Source organism: Syngnathoides biaculeatus, chromosome 3 (genome assembly GCF_019802595.1).
Source record: "Syngnathoides biaculeatus isolate LvHL_M chromosome 3, ASM1980259v1, whole genome shotgun sequence".
NCBI classification, from domain to species: domain Eukaryota; kingdom Metazoa; phylum Chordata; class Actinopteri; order Syngnathiformes; family Syngnathidae; genus Syngnathoides; species Syngnathoides biaculeatus.
In genome coordinates, this window is record NC_084642.1 from 3,099,529 (window position 1) to 3,119,476 (window position 19,948).

The 19,948-nt window shown below is 47.4% G+C and overlaps 2 protein-coding genes across 4 annotated transcripts in view; one reads left to right on the top strand and one right to left on the bottom strand.

Moving 5' to 3' along the window:
* The window catches only part of mrvi1 (murine retrovirus integration site 1 homolog), a 39,595-nt gene extending 24,553 nt beyond the window's left edge, over positions 1-15,042 (bottom strand). The window contains exons 1-18 of one of the 3 annotated variants that reach the window (XM_061813738.1): positions 14,990-15,042; positions 11,225-11,344; positions 10,973-11,153; positions 8,946-9,007; positions 8,799-8,859; positions 8,550-8,708; positions 8,344-8,461; positions 8,222-8,272; positions 7,302-7,379; positions 7,170-7,226; positions 7,035-7,094; positions 6,909-6,964; positions 6,658-6,751; positions 6,434-6,550; positions 5,264-5,349; positions 4,305-4,992; positions 3,226-3,385; positions 1,437-1,465 (exon numbers count right to left, since the gene is read on the bottom strand). In XM_061813738.1, the coding sequence (XP_061669722.1) occupies positions 1,437-1,465; positions 3,226-3,385; positions 4,305-4,992; positions 5,264-5,349; positions 6,434-6,550; positions 6,658-6,751; positions 6,909-6,964; positions 7,035-7,094; positions 7,170-7,226; positions 7,302-7,379; positions 8,222-8,272; positions 8,344-8,461; positions 8,550-8,708; positions 8,799-8,859; positions 8,946-9,007; positions 10,973-11,153; positions 11,225-11,344; position 14,990 (2,178 nt within the window). In that variant the 5' untranslated portion in view covers positions 14,991-15,042. Of the gene's footprint in view, positions 1-1,436; positions 1,466-3,225; positions 3,386-4,304; positions 4,993-5,263; positions 5,350-6,433; positions 6,551-6,657; positions 6,752-6,908; positions 6,965-7,034; positions 7,095-7,169; positions 7,227-7,301; positions 7,380-8,221; positions 8,273-8,343; positions 8,462-8,549; positions 8,709-8,798; positions 8,860-8,945; positions 9,008-10,972; positions 11,154-11,224; positions 11,345-12,184; positions 12,313-14,989 lie in introns of those variants that run through there. The other 2 variants (XM_061813739.1, XM_061813737.1) reach the window with 2 other exon arrangements.
* On the top strand, positions 13,325-19,840 carry LOC133497674 (dead end protein 1-like). Its single transcript, XM_061813743.1, has 5 exons — positions 13,325-13,440; positions 14,833-14,938; positions 16,769-17,094; positions 18,317-18,449; positions 18,841-19,840. Exons 1-5 carry the CDS (start codon positions 13,420-13,422, stop codon positions 19,320-19,322), a joined length of 1,068 nt encoding a protein of 355 aa, XP_061669727.1. The 5' UTR covers positions 13,325-13,419; the 3' UTR covers positions 19,323-19,840.
* Positions 19,841-19,948: the final 108 nt, after the last annotated feature.

The window sequence follows — 19,948 nt, forward strand, 5'->3', positions numbered from 1 at the left end:
TCAGCCAATCGCAGGGCACCTCGAGACAAGCAGCCGCACTCACAATCACCTACGGGCAATTTAGAGTGTCCGATTAATGTCGCATGTCTTTGGGATGTGGGAGGAAACCGGAGTGCCCACCCGGAAAAAAAAAAAAAACCCACACAGGCAAAGTCCACGACAGGCGAAGCCGGGATCGAACCCGGGTCCTCGGAAATGTGAGGCCAACGCTTTAACAGCTTGAACCACCGTGCCGCCCATCACGAGAAAATATTACAAATTGAATCGACAATATTTAAAAACTGTAATTTGAATCACGCGTGAGAAATAAGCTTGCAGCTTTTCACTTTTCAAACTTGGAAAAACAAAAAAAAAATCCACTGAAGAATTGTTTTTGTTTTTTTGACATCTCATGCAGAGGACTTTTTTTTTTTTTTACTTTTAATTTTTTTAACTTTTCCTGTACTGTGTATTTTAAGTACTTTTGTGCAACATCTTAATAAAGGCACTATTGTAAGTACACTTTATTTTCCAAAAAATGTACAGAATATTACAGTGGTATACAATCAAATATACTTTTAGGAAACTTTAATAATATTTACTATTACCAACTATCATTACGGAGCTGCTTATTTATTTTTAGGTGGTGGAAAAAGTTCAAGAACCACTGGTATACACAAATATTGTTTGAGGTAAGAAACTACAAATTTTTTTTCTGATAAAAATCTGTCCGTTTGATGCCGTTATGAAACTGTGAAAGCATTTTTTTTTTTTATTCGACAGCATAGAACATAATTTGATGACCGCTATAGTTGCACAATCGCAAAAACATTTGACTTTGACTGGACTTTTGTAAAAATTGAAGATGCATGCCATGCAGAAATGCATTAAAATAAAAATAAAAAAATCCATTGAAGATTTTTTTTTTTTTGACATCTCATGCACAGGACTTTTTTTTTTTTTTTACTTTTCATTTTTAACTTTTCCTGTACTGTCTATTTTTAATTACTTTTGTGCAACATTTTAATAGAGTCACTTTCTTTTCACATATTTAAGCTAATTTTCTAAAAATGTACAAAATATTACAGTGGTATACAATCAAATGTACTTATAGGAAATATCAATATTTACTATTGCCAACTATGTAACTTTATTTCAATGTTGGTCATCATTACGGCGCTGCTTATTTATTTTTAGGTGGTGCACAAAGTTTAAGAACCACTGTTATACAAAAATATTGTTTGAAAATCTGTCCGTTTGATGCCGTTATGAAACTATGAAAGCATTTTTTTTTTTTATTCGACAGCATAGAACATAATTTGATGACCGCTACAGTTGCGCAATCCCAAAAACATTTGACTTTCTTTGGACTTTTGTAAAAATTGAAGATAAACGCCACGCAGAAATGCATTAAAATTAAAAAAAATTAAAACAAAAAAAAACAAAGAGAGACTCACCTCGTCGGAGTCGTCGAGTTCTGCGTCACCTGCGGGGGCCAAAAGAGCTCGATCAGCTTATTTGCATTGAACAGAAAATCATACGCAATGCAAATGCGCGACGACAACAAAGAGGGCCAGACGGTGCGACGGGCCGCCCAAAGGACCGAAAAGAACCGGCGCCTCCTGTTTTCCGAAGGCCCGAGTCCGTCCATCTGCCGGGTAGAAGTGCCGCAACTCCCGTTTCGGGAGGCGCGCTCACCCTCGCCCGTCATCTTCGTCACCGGGGGCAACAAGAACCTGGCAACCAAGTCCAGAGACCCGACTGAGTCATCCGCTCGGGGTCGCTGAACGAAATCGCTGCCGGGGCAGCTGTCGCGCCGTCACAGATTCTGGGGTCCGATCTCAGCTCGGTGTGCCGTTTTGAACGTTGGCGGGACTTGTGTCCGCTTACTCGGACTTCCTCCCCGCGTTGAGCAATCACGGAGGCGCTCGTAGTTGGGACGCGAGCGCTCGTCGGCGTCGCTCGTGACCCGAAATCTTGCAAAAGTCCAACGAAGGCAAAATGAATCTTTCTTTTTCAAAACTCATTCTTATGGTTTGGTTGGGAATCGAACCGCTTTGGGGAAATGTCTCAGTTATAAAAAAAAAAAAAAAGATTATTACAGATGCCAAGTGCTAAAGAAGCTGAATGCTAAATGCTAAAGGAGGTATGTTTGTTTATGTTTGGGCCGTTATGACTGAAACTATAAAAATCACATCAACCTCATCTGTCAGCCATTACTACCGCAAACGGGGAGGGGCTCAGCGCGGAACCCTGTTGCATCCCCACATCCACCTTAAATTCTTCTGACACACCTTACGGAGAAACTCACGGATGTTCTGCTGCCCTCATACATATGTTCGGCAAGAACAAAAATGCTTGCAATATCTCACAGTTATCATTTGCGGTATGACAAAGCTTTCTTTCGGCTTGTCCCATTAGGGGGCAGCACGGTGTGTCATCTCTCATATTTGTATGGAAAAGTTTTTACTCCGGATGCCCTTCCTGTCGCAGCCCCTCTTGGGGGATTGGAGGCCCTAGCGAGAAATGAACTCGCGACCCCTTGGTTTACCAAGCCTCAACTCTTACCACTGAGCTCGGGGGGCCCCTTTTGTGACGTGACAATGGATAGGTTTCCAATTACGCCATCTTGTATGTCACTGAGGTCAAAGAACACAGGGGATAGGTGAAGGGTGAAGTTTTTTTTCTAGCGTTAATTTAATCGATTGGTCTAAGGGTGATGGCGACACACAAGATGGCGTAATTGGAAACCTATCTATTAGAAAATTTTCCAATGATTTTAACAAGAATCATGAAAGTTGAGACACGCACGATTCGCCTTCACAGGCCACATAAAATCAAGTGGTGGGCCGGATCTGGCCCCCGGGCCTTGGGTTGGATACCCGCGACGTAAACGGAGTGAGGCATGGACACTATCGGCTGTCGTGCACTTTTTTTTAAATTTTTGTTTTTCTTTCCCATACTTCAGTTGTCATTCAGACACACGTGAGGCCATCAGCATCCGCCAGCTCGGCTCGGCTCACCCGCCGAAGGCTCGCCAATCGACGCGACGGCAGCCCGACAAAATTTTGATATTTTCTGTCCCCCGCCGGAGTTCCGCACCAGGACCCGCTCGAACGCGCGGTGCAATTTTTTCGCTATCCGTGGCGGGTTTTTTTTTTTTCCAAAACAAACAAACCGCAGAAACAGAAGGCCAGCAGAAAAGGAAGTCACGTGAAATTTCATATTGCGACGCAGCCAGCGTACCATTCGTGGGAAGCGGCGGCGACTCGCTGACTTCTGGGATCGCGCGAGGAGGAGGAGGAGGAGGAGGAGGAGGAGGAAGAGGAGGTTCCACTTGGTCTTGATCCAGCGTAACAAACTCAGTTGCGTGGTCGGGACCAGCTGACAGCAGCTCGGGACGCGCCTGCCTCGGAAAAGTTCACAGGCAACACTTTATTAATCTTGCGGGTGTTCGGCCTTATGACAGTCACCGCTTGTTTTTGAATATGAAAAAAATATGAAAAGTCCATCAATGACATCTTTTAGAAGAGCTGGATCCAAAGAAGAAGAAAAAAAGGCCTTTACAAAGATAATGCAACCAGTTTGAGAGGAACTTAACTGTTTTAAAAAAAAAATGGACAATTATCTTTATTGTTTTTGCTAACGTGCTTATTCTTTTGAATAAATACTGTAGATATATATATATACGGTATAACAATAATAAGTTTGAAAAGTAAAGACGCTTCTGGATAATTTTATTATTTATTTTTTTTTTTTAATTCAACACCGCAATATCACTGCACGGTAAATGGAAATATGAAGGCCGATGAATTATTTTGTATTTTCATTAGATGGTAAATTTTATCCAAGGTTGCATGGTATCAAGTAATTGGAAATAAATAAATAAAAAAAACATATCGTTTCAGTACTGGTATCGGAGGTATTTTACGCAAAGTGAGAATTTTGGTATGATGATAACAAATTCAATTTAGATTTTTTTACATTTTTGATTAAAATCGAATTTGGATGATTAATAGTGTTAACGATCTGACATTTGTGGAAATTTGTACAGCGAAGAAAACAATTCACTTTGGGACAGAAATCAAATCTGACATTTTATTTCTCGTTGCATGTCCAAGAGGTGATTTTTTTTTTTTTTTTTTTTTTACTGCTGTAAGTTTGTCATGTTCAGTAAGTTAAGTAAAACGATTCAATGAATACAAAATTTGTAAGTTTCTCAAGTTGCAAAATGAGAGCCGAATATTCGCAAGTGAAGGTCACGTTGCGAGCTTTCCGAATCCGGATGGAGGCGGCGCTCCACTTTTCTCCCCTCACAAACCAACCTGATCGTTTTGCCCCCCGACGGGGGCCCCCAGCAAGTCCAGCCGCAGCTCAGCCTCGTCCGCGCGCGCCAGGGCGGCCTCCAGCGTCCGGGCGACGCCCTCCATCCTCGCCCGGACCCGGCTCGCCCTCTCCTCGCTCTCCTCGACCAGCCGGGCCGAGCGCAGGGCGCCGTTGACCGCGGCCCGCATCTTTCTGAGGGCCGCCAGGAGCCGGTCGGCGGTCACCCCGAGTTGGGCTTGCCGCCGCCGCCGCGAGGCCGCTCCGCCCGGGCTGTGAACGGGTTCCGTGGCCACGCACGCATCCCTGCGCCGGTCCGGACCTTTTCCACCAGCTCCGTCGGTGTTTGTTTCCTTGTGCGCTAGCGCGACTCTGCCGGTGCTGCTCTTTGCCTCAGTCGCGCACGTCTGTTGACATTTCTGAGACGCTTGCAGGTGGCAGACCCGCTCCCTCGCGTGGAGGACGGCCCGCCCGGCCCGGTGGAGCCGAGCTCTCTCGGCGACCTCCCGGAAGGTCTTGCTCTCCCCGGTCCGGGCCTTGGCGCCGTCCGCGCTCAGTGCCTTCCACCACTTGACGACGGCCACTTTCTTGTACTGCGGGATCGGCGTCTGGTTTGCCTTTTGCTCCTTTTCATCGGCCTTCTCCCCTTTTTCCTCCCTGGCGCACTTCTGCAGCTCGAGGTCCTGCAGCCTGGAACCACCAGCACAGTTTTATAAACATCTCTTCTGTCTGCAGTCACCAAAGGGCCACTAAAACTGCACTTAGCCTCGCATACAGAGGATGGCAAAGCCCGCGCGTTGCGTAAGGGAGGCGGCCGTAAATATTCTGTCAAAAGCAGACGTTTTATTAGCAGAAGGAAGCCGCTCGGAGCAAGAATCTAACATCAACTCAATCCGCTCTGTAACCATAACAGGAGAAAAGGAAGGCCAAAAAAAAAAAAAAAAAAAAAAATGTCACATACACATTGACGAGCTGCCGCTTGATGCTTGCCTGTTGCTGCTGGTGCTGAGGAAAAGTTTTCTCCGGGGGCTCGGCGGGGGGGGAGCCCTGCGCTCAAGAAGCCAGACAAACAATCTCACCGGACCGCGTCGGCCTTTTCAGCGGACCTTTCCGACCTGTCAATCACTCGTACGATAACAGCCAATCAGACGGCCGCATTGTCTTAACATCCCCCCGCCGCCGCCGCCGCGTTGTCACACAAGCAATGCTGGTGGTCAGTAGCCGGCGCTTGGAAAACGTCATGTTACCAAGAAAACGGTCCTGGGATGCGCTCGGGGAACGTGCAATTTTGATGAAAGGTTACAAGGCGCCCGCTTGAATCATTTTCCAAAGCCTAAAACACAGTCGACCGAGTGTCTACGACGGATTAAGGCTCGCGGAAGAGCGCGCGTCCAACTAAATGTGGACAATATCGACAAACAAGGCTGTATGTTATGTATGTTACCGTCTCCGAGTTTGACTGAATTATTATCGGTGCTTTATACATTGCAGGAGAACAACTTTCACTTTGTTAGCGAATCGCTGACCTGCTGAACAAAGTGTGTCACGTTTTATGCCGAAGTGTCGGGTTAGGGAAACGTAAATGCAAGAGAAACGTCTATTTGCCTATTTGGATCACATCGGACTTTTAAGACAGAGCTCCGGGTTCTGGGTTCCTTGACGAGCCAAGTCAAATGAATACACCCACTCAATTCCAAAGACTAGAATGATATTTCTCGTGACCTTTCCAAGTAAAAAGTACTCAACCTGCTTTACGTGCGCAGTACGATTCCACCATTTTATCCTGTTGAAGTTTGTGAGGTGTCAAACTTTTTTTTTGCATCGATCGCCAAAATTTCGCTGTAACTCCGACATTGCGTCCTGCTCTGTCCAAAATCTGAATTCCGTGTACATATCCTTGCGTGAAATAGTTGAGACCTCTCTTGGACAAATCTGACGCATTTGGCAAAAAAAAAAAAAAACATACCGCAATATTATCTGGAATACGCGACAGAGAATCGACTTCAAACCTGTGATGTTCAGTCGCCATTTTGGAAGCTTGCGGGAGAAACTGTGGCTTAGGGGGCGGAGCTTAAGATCACCGGTCGGAAAGGTCCAATGAGTACGGGTCTCTTGTGAAATTAGAACCCACCCTCTCCGGAAACTTAGCGCGCCAAAGGTGGGCGATCTCCGCAGATTTGATCCTGTGGATGATGCTCTGAATGTCTTCGCACTCCGTGTGGAGAGCGTCCACAGCTCTGTGGTTCTGCTGACGAAAGGAAGGCAAGAGCGCCGCGTTCAACGCGGGGAACTGATAAGTGATTCAAAAAATTAATTTTTTTTTTTTTTTTTTTTAAATGACATCTCCAACGGCACCTGCTGCAAGTCTTGCATCTCACTTTGCAGAGAGCGCAAGTTCGGAGGCTCTCGAGCGAACAGAGTCTCGGGGCCGACGCGGAGTCTGTCGTACCTAACGGCAGAAAATACGTCTCATTCGAGAACGCTGATAAACAAGCGTTCGGATGATATTGCACAAGTGCGCACACCCTCAGAACCGCCACATTCAAACGGGGACTCGGCTCACGACAGACAATTTTTAAGGACCTCGGACGAAGACACAGAAATACCTCAGCAGGACTTGATGCGAGTGCTCGTGTAACCTCATCAGCTCGGCCTGGACGCCCTGCGACACGACAGCGCGGAAAATGAAGACTGGCGCACCGCATGGACGCTCGCGCGGCGCTGAAACGAACCTCGATGATGTTGTGATTCTCCACGTGGGAGTTCTTCATCTTATCCATGAGAACGTCTTTCTACCGAGGAAGAAAAACGAAGTTGATTGTCAAATTGGGGGGTAAAAAAATGCTTTTATCGATCATCCAACCAACCTTGGTCATTTCTCTTTCTTTCAGAGTCAAGATTACCAAAGTTTCTTGAAGTTCAGCCTGCGGAAAGCGTTTGGATGTTCAAACAAAGTAGAAAGCGGAGCGCAGGGACGATGACCGCAAATATCTTCCTACCCTCAACTCGGCATTGACCTTCCGCAATTTGCTGGTGCCGTCTTCCGAGCGCGTCTTTTCGAAGGAGAGCTTTTCGTTCTGGCGGGGTTTTAAAGAGGAGAAAATGAATGCACAAAAACTGTAAAAAAAAAAAAAAAAAACACATTAAAAATATTGCCTTATGATATAAAAATGTTATACTGGCACATGGCTGACAGCATAGAATACAACATGGCGTCCCACAAGGCACAGTACACTTTGTTTCCATTTCTTCTCTGGGATCATTCGGATAAACTCGAGTTTTACTTTCTTGCCAATTGCAACCCGAAATCCAATTTCCACTGCCCGTGGCCGGTTTCTCACAAGACAAAATGTTTGAAAAGTCGGCCCGGTACGAGCACAAACGGTGAAAACGCCGAACTCCGAGAGGAGGCGTTTGGAGGCCTGCACTGGAACAGAAAGTTTGACTCTGCAGATGCGCCGGAGCGTGATCAAACTTTCCCCATGCGGACTTTTCAGCTCCCTCAAAGGATTCAAACCCGAGGTTGTGTTGCTCAACCACCGGAAAGCGCGACGTGACTCGCGGAATTATTCGCAGAATGAAGTTTGTGTTGACGCGAGCTCTGCGCAAACCAGAACAAGACGTTCGGTGTTTTCAATCGCGGCAGCACTCCCGTCAAGAACGGATCCTGTTTTGAGAAACTGGCAGAAAATGTGCGCCTGACGGTTGTAGACGTTTGCAAAAACCGCTGGCGGGCGGCCAGGCACCCAAATATTTGCGTTTAAGAAACGCGGCTCCAATGCCAATGGCCGAATGAGACCTGAAACAAAATATGAAAACTTTTGACCAGTGAAAATCTCACTAGTCCGTCCGTGAATGAAGCGTACGTATAACAGCTCGTGGGATGGTTTTTTTTTTTGGCGACGAGTAACGACATCACCTTGTCTTCGAGCCTCCTGACGTGAACCTTCAGGCATTCAACCTCGTTGCTCTGCAAAGAACAAAAAAACGGGTCAATCTGCACGAGCGGCTTTCCTTTCCGGGCGTGAGGTTGTGCGCTACCAGCTTGGCGCAGCTCGCTTGCGCGCGACACGCCCTTTCCTGCGCCTCTTTAAAGGCCCGACGGGTCTCCTCCAGCTCCTCCGTTACGGCTCGGACTCGAACCGCCGACCGCTGGGAACTGAAACGGGACATAAAGGACAAAGTCCATCTCCGTCACAAATACCCCCCACCGAGAAAATGAATCACATTTTTTTTTTTTTTTTAACCTGGCCAGCTTCGCCCTGAGCTCAGCGATCTCCACAGTGAGCTGCAGGTTGACGTCTTCACACTTGGCCACCGTCCTCAGCAGGCCGCCGTTCTGCTCGCTCAGCTTGCGGTGAGCGTGCTTCAGCTCCGCCAGCGTCTCCGACGGGTCGTTCCCGCCGCTTGGAGCGAACGAGCAGTTTGGCGGTCAACCAAAGACGACGCGCGCGGATGGCGGGAAGGCAAAAAAAAAAAAAAAAAAAAAAACTAACCAGGCGCACTTTTGGGGGTCGGAGGAAGCGGAATTTGTCAGCGTTGTAGACAATTCTAGACCTGCAAGAGCATCGGGTGCGATTAAAACAATCTTAGAGATCATATTTGTTGTTTTTGGTTTGTTTTTTAAATGAAGTCCGGCTTACCATTTAAAGCCACGACGGAAGTATCGGGATGCGACGCGTCGTCACCGCTGTCCACGTCAGCACTAAACCGCAGAAGGAATCATGACTTCCAATTACCAGTCGAGACTAAAAGTATCAGCAAACGCTTGATGCGCTTCGCCCCGTCGGCACAGTAACACACGACAACGCTGTTGTACTTGGACATCGTGGCGCTGATGCTTTCCGAGATGATCGATTACGATAAATATCGGGAAAAACGAGCGTTCAAACTCACATCCACGCCGACGGACAACTCCGAGTCGTCAATTAAGTCTGCCAGAGAAAACCCAGTCCGGCACAGCCGCGGTGACCGTGCCACGTGAGAAGGATTAGAACCCACGACCTCTGAACTGCGGCAGATGTGCACACCGGACATCTGCGCCGCCTCCCGGTCTTAGCTGCATTTACAATATAATTCCAATATTACTTCCATTAAATGGCGCTAACGTACGCTTCCCAACGGTCAATTTTTCTCGCAATCTCTTCTTCTCGTACCATCGATGGATATTTCATTTTTTGGTGGCGACGGCGCCGTTTCCCGAAACAATCCAATTCCAGACAGATCAGCGGCGGCCCTCGATGATGACGGCAATTTTCCGTCCTCCGGTTGGTCATCTTGAGACCGGTTTGACGTCTGTCTCAATCTACACGTGTCGGTTCGTTTACTAATCAGCATCTCTGATGGGATGCATTTTAATTGCGGAGCCTCCCAGATGATGTACGAGGATGCACGGTTTGGAACGCTTTCATGTTCATGAGTTTTTTTGCAAACTTGTGAGGAATTCGGTGATTATGAAGTGATCGTGGTGGCATTTAAAGGGCAAAATCCAGTGCTTTGCATGAACAGTGTATCCACTAGGTTATGCAATATGTACCCTATTTTGACAATGTGATGTTAAATCCGCTCTCATTTGAGCGTGTTTTGAGAAGATTTTTATCAACAATTACGACTGTTCAGGGGCGCTGCCATTTTCGCCAGTCACGTGACCTACGTGCGCGGGTGTGACGTTTTACGTGCCGCAACAAAGGCTCGATTACATGGGACGCCATTTATGCCCAGCGCTGATTTCTCAGTTTTGTCCTCATCTGATGAGGAAATAGCAGTGTCGGTTGATCGGGAAGACGGAGGAACACTTCCGTGCAGAAATGAACCTCTGGCTGTGTTTAATGTCGAATATTCGGACGGTTCTGGTGGTGGCGGAGGCCTTTAGCCTAGCTTCGGCGTCCGGGGCTAACGGCCTCCGGCTGCTTCGTTAGCCCCGGACGCTCAAGCTATGCTAAGGGCCTCTGCCAGCACCGAAGGCAGGAAAGAAACTTCGGCGCGGCCACGAGAAAACTTCCAGGCGACGGAGGCCGTCAACCCCGGACGCCGAAGCTAGGCTAAAGGCCTCGGCCACCACCGAATGCGGGCCACAAGCTCCGGCAGGAGCGGCGAGTTAGCTTCCAGGCGGCGGAGGCTGTTAGCCCCGGACGCCGAAGCTAGCCTAAAGGCCTCCGCCACTACCGAAGGCGGGAAACAAGCTCCGGCAGCGGCCGCGAGTGAGCCTCCGCGCGACGGAGGCCGTCAACCCCGGACGCCGAAGCTAGGCTAAAGGCCTCGGCCACCACCGAATGCGGGCCACAAGCTCCGGCAGGAGCGGCGAGTTAGCTTCCAGGCGGCGGAGGCTGTTAGCCCCGGACGCCGAAGCTAGCCTAAAGGCCTCCGCCACTACCGAAGGCGGGAAACAAGCTCCGGCAGCGGCCGCGAGTGAGCCTCCGCGCGACGGAGGCTGTTAGCCGCGGACGCCGAAGCTTGGCTAAAGGCCTCGGCCACCATCGAACCTCGACTACAAGTCTACGCCACCACCGAAGCTCAGCTAAAGGCCTCCACCACCTGAAAGCCGAAGTAGCAAATGCAGAGTATGCCACTGATTGCACTGACTTCAGACTGCATTCCTAGCCTGAACGTACACTTACTGAATTATTAGATCTGTAATATTTGCAGCCAATGCTTCAGAAACACATTTTACCAGTCCTGACCGCACTCGGCGATCCACTCCTTCATCGTCGCGTGGAACATCTCCCTGCTCACGACCGGGTCCTGACTTTCAGGGTCCAGCAGCCGCTCCAGAGACGTCAGCCGGCCCTGCTCGGGACTCTGCGACGCCACCTTCCGCAGGTACGCCAAGATGGACGACGCCGACACCTCCCCTGACGGCGGATCGACAAGATGAGTCCAAAGCTGGGAGCTTTTCCCCCATCTTTTGCGCAAGTCAACACACCTGTGCCGGAGGCGGTACACGCGTCGTACATGATGTCGAGGAGTTCATGTTCCGAGAACTCCTTCACGTCGCCGGAGTCCTCCGGTCCGTCCTTCGTCTCGCTGTCAGCAGACTCCCACACTAAACGTTCACAGATAGACGCGGGTGGGAATAACGTGACTCAAGTCAAAAATAATTCGTGACGTGTTGTTTTTTTAGAGTATCAACATCAAATAGACAAAAAAAAATAATAATAAATCAGATGTGCGAGTTCACTAGCTAAAACAATCAATACAGACGTTAGAAATAATAAGTATAAGGCCAAATTAGCTCCGAGAAACGGTTTGAACTTTTCGAGGTGTTTTCTCAAGTTCCAAGTGGCGTTCTTGTAGCCTGAAATGTTGGTATTTTTAGGCGGATCCCGATGTCAGCGCATGAAACCGTTCCTGTGAGAGTCTACGAAGTTATTCTTGACGAAATGTGAGGCGAGTCGCACGTCATTATTTCCGCTACGATTCACGCAAATGAGTCCTTGTGAAAACTTTGCTTCCGTGTGGGACTGCGTGGACTTTGTCTGCAGTCACGTGACTTTTGCGACATACATTTTGTCCCAAAAGGTACGTAACGGATTAAACGCCGCGTAACGCCGCCCAGCTCCGGCGTCGCTAATCAATAAATCCGCTCGCCGCCCGTTTTCCAGATTCCGTACACGGCAAAGACGCTGACGGCCTGTCGCACGTCCACATTTGAAGCGTCTCCGGAATCCAGTCGCGAACAGGCGACAGCGCTTGAGGATTTCAACCCTCGAATTCATTTCAATCAGGCTTCATTATTAATCAAATGAGAAAGAACATCAAATAGAATGAATGCAAATTTAATTGAAAAGGCCTATAAAGAGATGATCATTCTTCCCAAATGCAACTGCCGACACGGTGGTTCCATTTTTCAAATGACAATTTCATTAGAATGACAAATTCTTACTTTTCAAATCCGGCGTGGCTCCTCCGACAAGGGGGAAAAAATAATCACTTCACGGAATATGATTTTCATTGTGATGTGGCGCGTTCTCCGATGCACGTTTGTACTTCACATCAAAAGCAGCTGACGACCCCCCCCCACACACACACACACACACAGACACACACTTCAGACTCAACACCCCCCTCCCCCCCCCCCCCTTCATCTTGACCTCTTGCTGCCAAAATGAATGACATTAATTTGTCATTTCAATGACTTTCTTCATCATTTGCGACTCGCTTTAAAAGTTGCCGTCAAACATTTTGGAAGCATTGCGACTTGCGACCTGGGCCGGTTCTCGAACCGGGTCACCGGTGAGGCAAAACCACCTCAGTACAATGTGGCTTGTGAGCACGTACTGGGGAGGGGACCAAAGATCCAAAGTCGACAAATCTCCACATTTACAACGTGCAGATGGGCCCAAAGTCATTTGCAATTTTTTTTTTTTGAGTTGCTTTTAAAATAAAGTTCCAAAGCCTGTCTAAAGTCATAATAATTCTATTTAGACTAGTAGTAATAAGAATATTAACGCTCCTTTACAACACTGGCTTCTGATAAGCTTTAGAATAGATTTTGAAAGTTCTGCAACTGGTCTATCAATCATTCAAATGTTTAAAGTTCTGAATATATAAAAGAACCGCTGATGGCATCCAAACCCTGCAAGAGGTCCGAGATCGACAAGACTCGGTCAAGTCCAAGGCAAACACGGCGAAGGAGCATTTTGCACGCAAATGGAAGAAGCGGACAATAGGAGGTGACGTCATAAGCACGGAGGATTGTTTTCAAATCCATATTAAAAACCTTTTTTTTTTTTTTTTTCAAGCGTTTTCGACTACTTGCGCTTTCCGGTGATATTTCTTGCACCGTACGATTTTTATTTTCAATTTTCTTTGTATTTTAATGTGGAGTTACCTTGCGCGTGAAACCCGTCTGACAAATAATTTTGCTGTGCTTTGCTTATCACTATTAATTATGATAATATTAATAATGCGGCTGGTGGTGTTAGGGTCGTGGTAATTCTAAGTTTAAAAAAAAAAAAAAAAAAAAAAAAAAACAGACGTGGTTGCTGATTTGGAAAGTTTTTGCAGCAGTTTTTTTGCATGTCCCGAGTTTTTCTTTAGGGGGCGCTAACCTTTCGACTGCGGTGCAACACCTTGCAGGCCGCGGGCGTCACGTTAACAGTCAGCGGGGAAGCGACGATGGAGGCCAGCGACGTCCAGGTAAGCAAGACGAGGATACAAACTTGAAAAATGCAAATTACACACCAATTCTGTTGCATGCGTTTCTTTTTGCGGGTTTTGCCCCGCTTAATTGGATTTATTGAGCCCAATGCCACCATGCGTGAAGGCCTAACTACAAATTCTCCAGCATGGCGCCATCAAATAGTAAAAAGAAAAATAAATACGTGCCATTTTCTACTCATTTGGAAAGAAAGTGCCACCCCCCCCACCCCGGATGCTGCAATGCTTCACTGAAGTTTGTTTTAACTTCACTTTATGCGCGTTACGTTGTTTTGCAAATTAATTTGATGTTGGGTCGTTGGCTTCTCGGCGGTTTTTTTTTTTTTTTGTGGGGGGGGGGGGTTTGCATTTTAGCACCATCGACGTACTCGCGTGAAAAGTAATCTTAGTTGCTGCTCTTTGCAATCCCTCACGTGTAAAAACTGCAATGGAGTCGCCGAGTTTACAAATATATATTCAAAGACTCGTTTTGTTACAATGTTTTAGCTCTATTATTCTCATTTCTTTTAGCAAAATAATGACCACTGGAGTAGTTGTGATCCCAAATATTGTCATATTGTCCTTTTAGAGAGATTTTTAAAGTTCTACTAGTGGTCTATAAATCACTAAACGATTTAGGTCCTGAATAGATAAAAGAAATGCTTAGGGAACGCAAACCCAGGAGAGTTCTGAGATCGACTGACTCGGGTCAAAGAGTGGAGCGCAGAGTCCAAAGCAAACATGGTGAAGCAGCATTTAGCTATTATGCTGCAAAAAAAAGAAAAAAAATATGGAATAAGTTGCCAACAGAGGTGAGGTCAGCCCCAAGTGTGAATGTTTTTAAATCCAGCTTGGAAACATATTTTTTTTCTCATGTTTTTTGGAATATTTTTGATATTTGATATGACACTTTTTGATCCTATTACTTGCACTGTATGCGGTTTAGTTTTTTTTTTTAAATATTTTGTCATTTTTATTGTTTTTATCCCGCTTTAAATGTTTTATCTCTTTGTTTTCAAATACCTTTAATCAATTTGAGTTACCTCGTGTATGAAATGCGCTGTACATATTAAATTTGCTTTGCATATGTCATATGAAATTGACACAAGGTTAGGCAGACAATTATTTTGGGAGACAATTTATCAAAAGAAGGAACCAAATTGCAGGACAAAACAAGTGGAAGTTTTTTGGGTTTTTTTTGGATGTTGGAGGGAAAAAAACAGATCCCCAAATTAATATTACATTTTATATGTGTATGCACTGACAAGATGAATGTGATTTTTTTTTTTTTTTTTTTTTTTTGATTTTTTTTTCATTTCGATGGTTTTTAAAAAGGCAGTCCGAGCCGACCTCAGTCGCCGTCGTCCATTTTCACCTCCGTTTTCGTTTTAGGTCCCGAACGCCGAGCGCGTGCGGGCGCGCGACGCGTGGCTGGCCCGGACCAACACCAGGATCGATCAAGTTAACGGACAGAGGAAGTACGGAGGCCCGCCGGAAGGTGAGAACGGAAGCCGGACGCTCCGGTTGCGCTCGTTCTGGGACTACTCACTTTTGACTTTCTCCTTGGTTTTTCTTCCAACTGAGCTAAAAGCTTGCTTCCAGTTTTACTGGGGATGACGATCACCGATTAAGACTCGACTAGATGATCGCCGATCGCTTTCTACACTGGGCCCAACAGTGCAGTGGTGATCGGGGATCGGCTGGTAGAGTCTTAATGAGGTTTTTTTTTTTTTTTTTCCCCACATTTTTAGGCTCATTTCTTCGTAGTTTGGGCTCTCGTTTTATTGAGAGCAACCTGACGCCTTCAGTCCTGGGGTCGGTCCTGCATGGCGCAGGTCCTGCATGACCCCCCCCCCCACCCCCCCACCCCCGACACACACACACACACAAAAAAAAAGGCTCACTGGTCTCTACAGATTTGAATGCACCACACCACACTCGGGGGCGCACTGACACACGAGGTAAGAAGTCAAAATAACAGAAACGGGGTTGGTACAGGTCAGGGAATTTCTGGAATATCATGGAAAGAAATGTTGCCTTTTCCAGGTCTTGGAAAGTCCGGTAAATAAAAATTATTTGGCTTAGGTCGGGGAATGTCTGGCGCGATCACACTCTCAAATCTGCGCAATCGAGCACGAAAAATCACCCGCGTAAAATTTGTTACGTTTTTGTTTTTCCCAACATGGAAGCACACAGACTCCTGATAGTTTACCTGACTCCGCCCACCTTCAGCTCTTAAAGGGGTACACTCATAATTATCAACAAACACCGTCCACCCACGCAATCTGGGTTAGCATAGAGCAAAGAGTTAGACATGCTGCTTGTGTTTATGTTCGATAATAAAGGTAAAAGGATTTAAAAAAATTAAAAAAGTGCTGTTGCTTTGATGAATGTCGGGTTATGTGAATAATAGAAGAAAAAGTGCTGCAGCTGGATGAGATTTTCTCTTTTTTTTTTTTTTTTTTTTTTTGAGTAAAAGAGGTCTGGTCTGAAGCCAAAGTAGAAAGTGCAGGATGAAATGGTGTATAATGTTCAAATTCCACCTTGATGAAAGATGAAAGCATAAATAGCTAATTCTGTGTTTTAAATATAGGCAACATAACATTAACCTGAGATGAAAATATATGTTCAACAAATAATTCTAGTTTATATTTTTAATAATAAATTTCACAGTGATTATGATGCGCCTACTACATTGGTAAGCTTTGGCATTTATTATTTAAGTGAAAACAAACAATCATATAGCTGAAATATTGCCATCTACCACAATCAATCAGATATTAGTCATGGAATTTTGTATTTAATATGTGGAAAGTCATGGAACATTCATGTAATTTTGATTCTATGGAAGTGTATGAACCATGCAGAAAGGGAGGGGAGGGGGGGGTTGTCACGAGCCTCACGGCGGTGCCCCCTCCACCCTTATTTCCAAAAAAACAAGGGACGCCGTCCCACCCTCAGGTTGAAGAAATTCAACCGGCTAATATCACATTTTCATTTTTTTCATTTCTTTTTTTTTTTTTTCTTTTTTCCAAACACATGCTCACAAACGCCCCCCCCCCCCAGCCCCCTCCCCGGGGGCTAGTTTGTCCGCCAAGTAAGTGTACACGACGCGGAAAATATAAGCAAAACTTTCAACGCGTCGCCGAAATTTTGATGACGTATTAATGTTGAAAATGTACGGGCAACATCGTGTCGTTGTTTGAGAGCGAAATAACGTAAACGGAAATTGTTAAGTGAGTGGATTTGGAATCATAAACGTGTACCTTGGAATACAAAGGACAAGTTGACTTTTTGTTTCTTCTTTCCTGTGCTGTGACTTGGTAAGGGTGGGAAGGCCCAGCGCCGGGACCCAATTGCGAGGTCTTCATCCGGAACATCCCGCGGGACCTCTACGAGGACAGGCTGATTCCCCTTTTTCGATCCGCGGGGCCGCTGTGGGAATTCCGACTCATGATGAATTTCAGCGGGCAGAACCGGGGCTTCGCCTACGCCAAGTACGGCAGCCCGCAGGTCGCCGCCGACGCGATACGCCAGCTCCACGGCGTCACGCTCGAGCCCGACTTCCGCGTCGCCGTCTGCCGCAGCGTGGAGAAGAGGCGCCTCCGCGTCACTTTTTCGCAAGCCGTTAGCGGCGAGGGAGAATTTTTTCAGGTAATGCGTCATACACGCATACATAACGATACATACCTGTGGATAATATTCGCACGAGTAGTGTACCGTGCCGTAGCGGCCTTTCCTGCGTAGATGCCGAGGGTTTGATTCTCAGCCGGTTGTCACGGTGCGGGTTTTGAAGAACACGAAGAAGGCTAAGTGAGGTGTGGAGGTTCCAAGAATCTCCGAAAATCATATTTCAAAGCTTCAATAAACCAAACATTGGAAACAAAACATGGCTGACGTAAGGCGGCTGCGAGCAAAGAACGGAGCAACACGATCGAACGACGCCGTGGAGCTAAAGAGACAACGAGGAACACCCGGGCAAGACGCGAGTGGCCGGGGGGAGCTGACTGGTCGACGCCAGGGAGGCGGCCCACGACAACCTGTGGACTCAAAAGAACAACAAAGACAGGAAAAGGTCCATCCGTCCATTTTCTTAGCCGCTAACCCTCACAAGTGACGCGGGGAATGCTGGAGCCTATCCCGGCTGTCGACGGGCAGGTACACCCTGAACCGGTCGCCAGGCAATCGCAGGGCACGTGCAGACAAACAGCCGCACTCACAGTCGCACCCAGGGGCAATTTAGGGTCTATCCATCCATTTTCTTCCCTGCTTATCCTCACAAGGGTGGGGGGAGTGCTGGAGCCAATCCGGGCTGTTTTCAGGCAGGAGGCGGGGTGCACCCTGAACCGGTCGCCAGCGAATCGCAGGGCACGTGCAGACAAACAGCCGCACTCACAATCGCACCCAGGGGCAATTTAGGGTCTATCCATCCATTTTCTTCCCTGCTTATCCTCACAAGGGTGGGGGGAGTGCTGGAGCCAATCCGGGCTGTTTTCAGGCAGGAGGCGGGGTGCACCCTGAACCGGTCGCCAGCCAATCGCAGGGCACGTGCAGACAAACAGCCGCACTCACAGTCGCACCCAGGGGCAATTTAGGGTCTATCCATTCATTTTCTTCCCTGCTTATCCTCAGAAGGGTGGCGGGAGTGCTGGAGCCAATCCCGGCTGTTTTCAGGCAGGAGGCGGGGTGCACCCTGAACCGGTCGCCAGTCAATCGCAGGGCACAGGGAGACAAACAGCCGCATTCACAATCGCACCTAGGGACAATTTAGAGTGTCCATGCTGCACGCCCGATACCAGCAACGGCGCTGCGCAAGTGGAAATTCACCAAGTAAATGTTGCTGAGCTAATCTTTCCACGTTTTGTCTGGCCACCAGATGATCGCTGGGATCGCAGAAGGGGTTGAGAGCCTTTCTCTCAACTCGGGATGCGGGAGAAACGACGCATCGGCGGTCGTCGTGTTCTCATCCCACCACGCTGCGTCGATGGCCAAGAAGGTCCTGGCGGAAGGTGAGACAACGTCTTCGTTTGCGTTGGGCAAACCGGGTCGAAGCGCTTGCTCCTCGCTCAAGCGGAAACGGGGAAGGGGAGCGTCTCAAAGTATTCGCAGGAGCTTTAACGTCTCCAATGTCTTTTTTTTTTGCTGAAGAAAGTTACAAACCTCTTGGTGTTGCCTTCCGTTGGGTTTTGGGGGAAATTGATTCTTCTTTCCGAGCGTTAGCAGAATCAGCGCCAAGCTGGATCGATGTCGTCGTTGTCGTATTTGTTCCAATTCTCACCGAGAATCGCACTCCTCATTCTGGTGCAAGCATTTGATGTGGTTTTGTAACTGGTTGGCTAAAAATAAGAATTTGTGAAGAGTTCATTACGGCCTCCTAATGTTTGTGGTTTTTGTCTCCAGAATTTATGCGACGCTTCGCCCTTCGCATCTCGGTCATGTGGATGCCCCCGTTCCGGACCTCAAAGCGGTTCTGGCCTCGCTTGCCGGCTCCTCCCCACGAGTGTTCCCGCCACAGCGCCGGCACCCCGCCGGCGGTCGTCCTGCCTTCTTCGAGTCCGTCCTTTGGCAGAGCCGCGGGAAGAAGCGCTGACCCCGAGGCGACCCCCCGCGGGAACCCGCCCGCACTGACGGTCCTGCACCAGATTTGCGTGGCGATCGGCGTCGGGTTTCCCCATTTTGAGTTCTTCGTCGGCCGACCCCGACCTGACGGATTCCTCGACCTGACCTACAGGGTGAGTCTCCCCGGGGTGGGTGCCTTCTCGGGGCTGCTGATCGTGCCGGAACCCGCTTCCGCCGCCACGCTGGAGGTCGTTCAAGAGGCCGCGGCTCATCGGGCCTTGCGGTTTCTGGAGGCCCTGAACCTCTTGCGCCGCTCGGCCTGACAAACTTGTTCAAACTACTTTCTGCTGCGGTTGGTTTTCTTCCCTGTGTTTTCCCCCAAAAAAGGGGATTTCATTGTCTTTGGCGTTTGTTCATCTCTGCATGTTAGTACGAATTTAATTGAGTGAGTTGCCGTGTTCAAGTCCTGCATGTGTTTTGTTGTTTTCGCTGGTTTTCTTATAAAAGTGAAAAGGAAAAAAAAAAAAAAAACTGCACTTGCGGCCTTTTGTGTATTCGTTCCCTGAATCCGTGTTAAAGGCAGTGAAGCCTTGACACCGTCCAATTTAGCTTTCTAGCTGCTGACAAAGAGACTTGTTTACTATCAACACGGCTAAGTAGAGCTCGACGACAAGCGTAAACTTTTGAAGATTATTGTGTGAAGAGGTAGGAAAAAAGTTTGCAAAAGATACGATTTAAAACTACAATTTTACACTATGTAAAAATAAATTTGAGTGTGTTGCAGCTAACTGGCCCCCCCAAAAATGCTGACTAAATTTTAAACACGACACTTCTCCAAAACCTGAGGACTTATAATCATGTGCAATGAATTTATGTGTGGTGTGTTATATTCATTGCCAATACTGTCTTGCACGTTATTTAAAAAATATGGATCATAAAAGTGCAACGT

Excerpts from the sequence above, each read along its gene's own strand:
- LOC133497674 (XM_061813743.1), top strand. The coding sequence starts at position 13,420 with ATGGAGGCCAGCGACGTCCAG. Across the intron at positions 14,939-16,768 it reads GTACGGAGGCCCGCCGGAAG|GGTGGGAAGGCCCAGCGCCG; the intron begins GTGAGAACGGAA and ends TGACTTGGTAAG. Across the intron at positions 17,095-18,316 it reads GCGAGGGAGAATTTTTTCAG|ATGATCGCTGGGATCGCAGA; the intron begins GTAATGCGTCAT and ends TCTGGCCACCAG.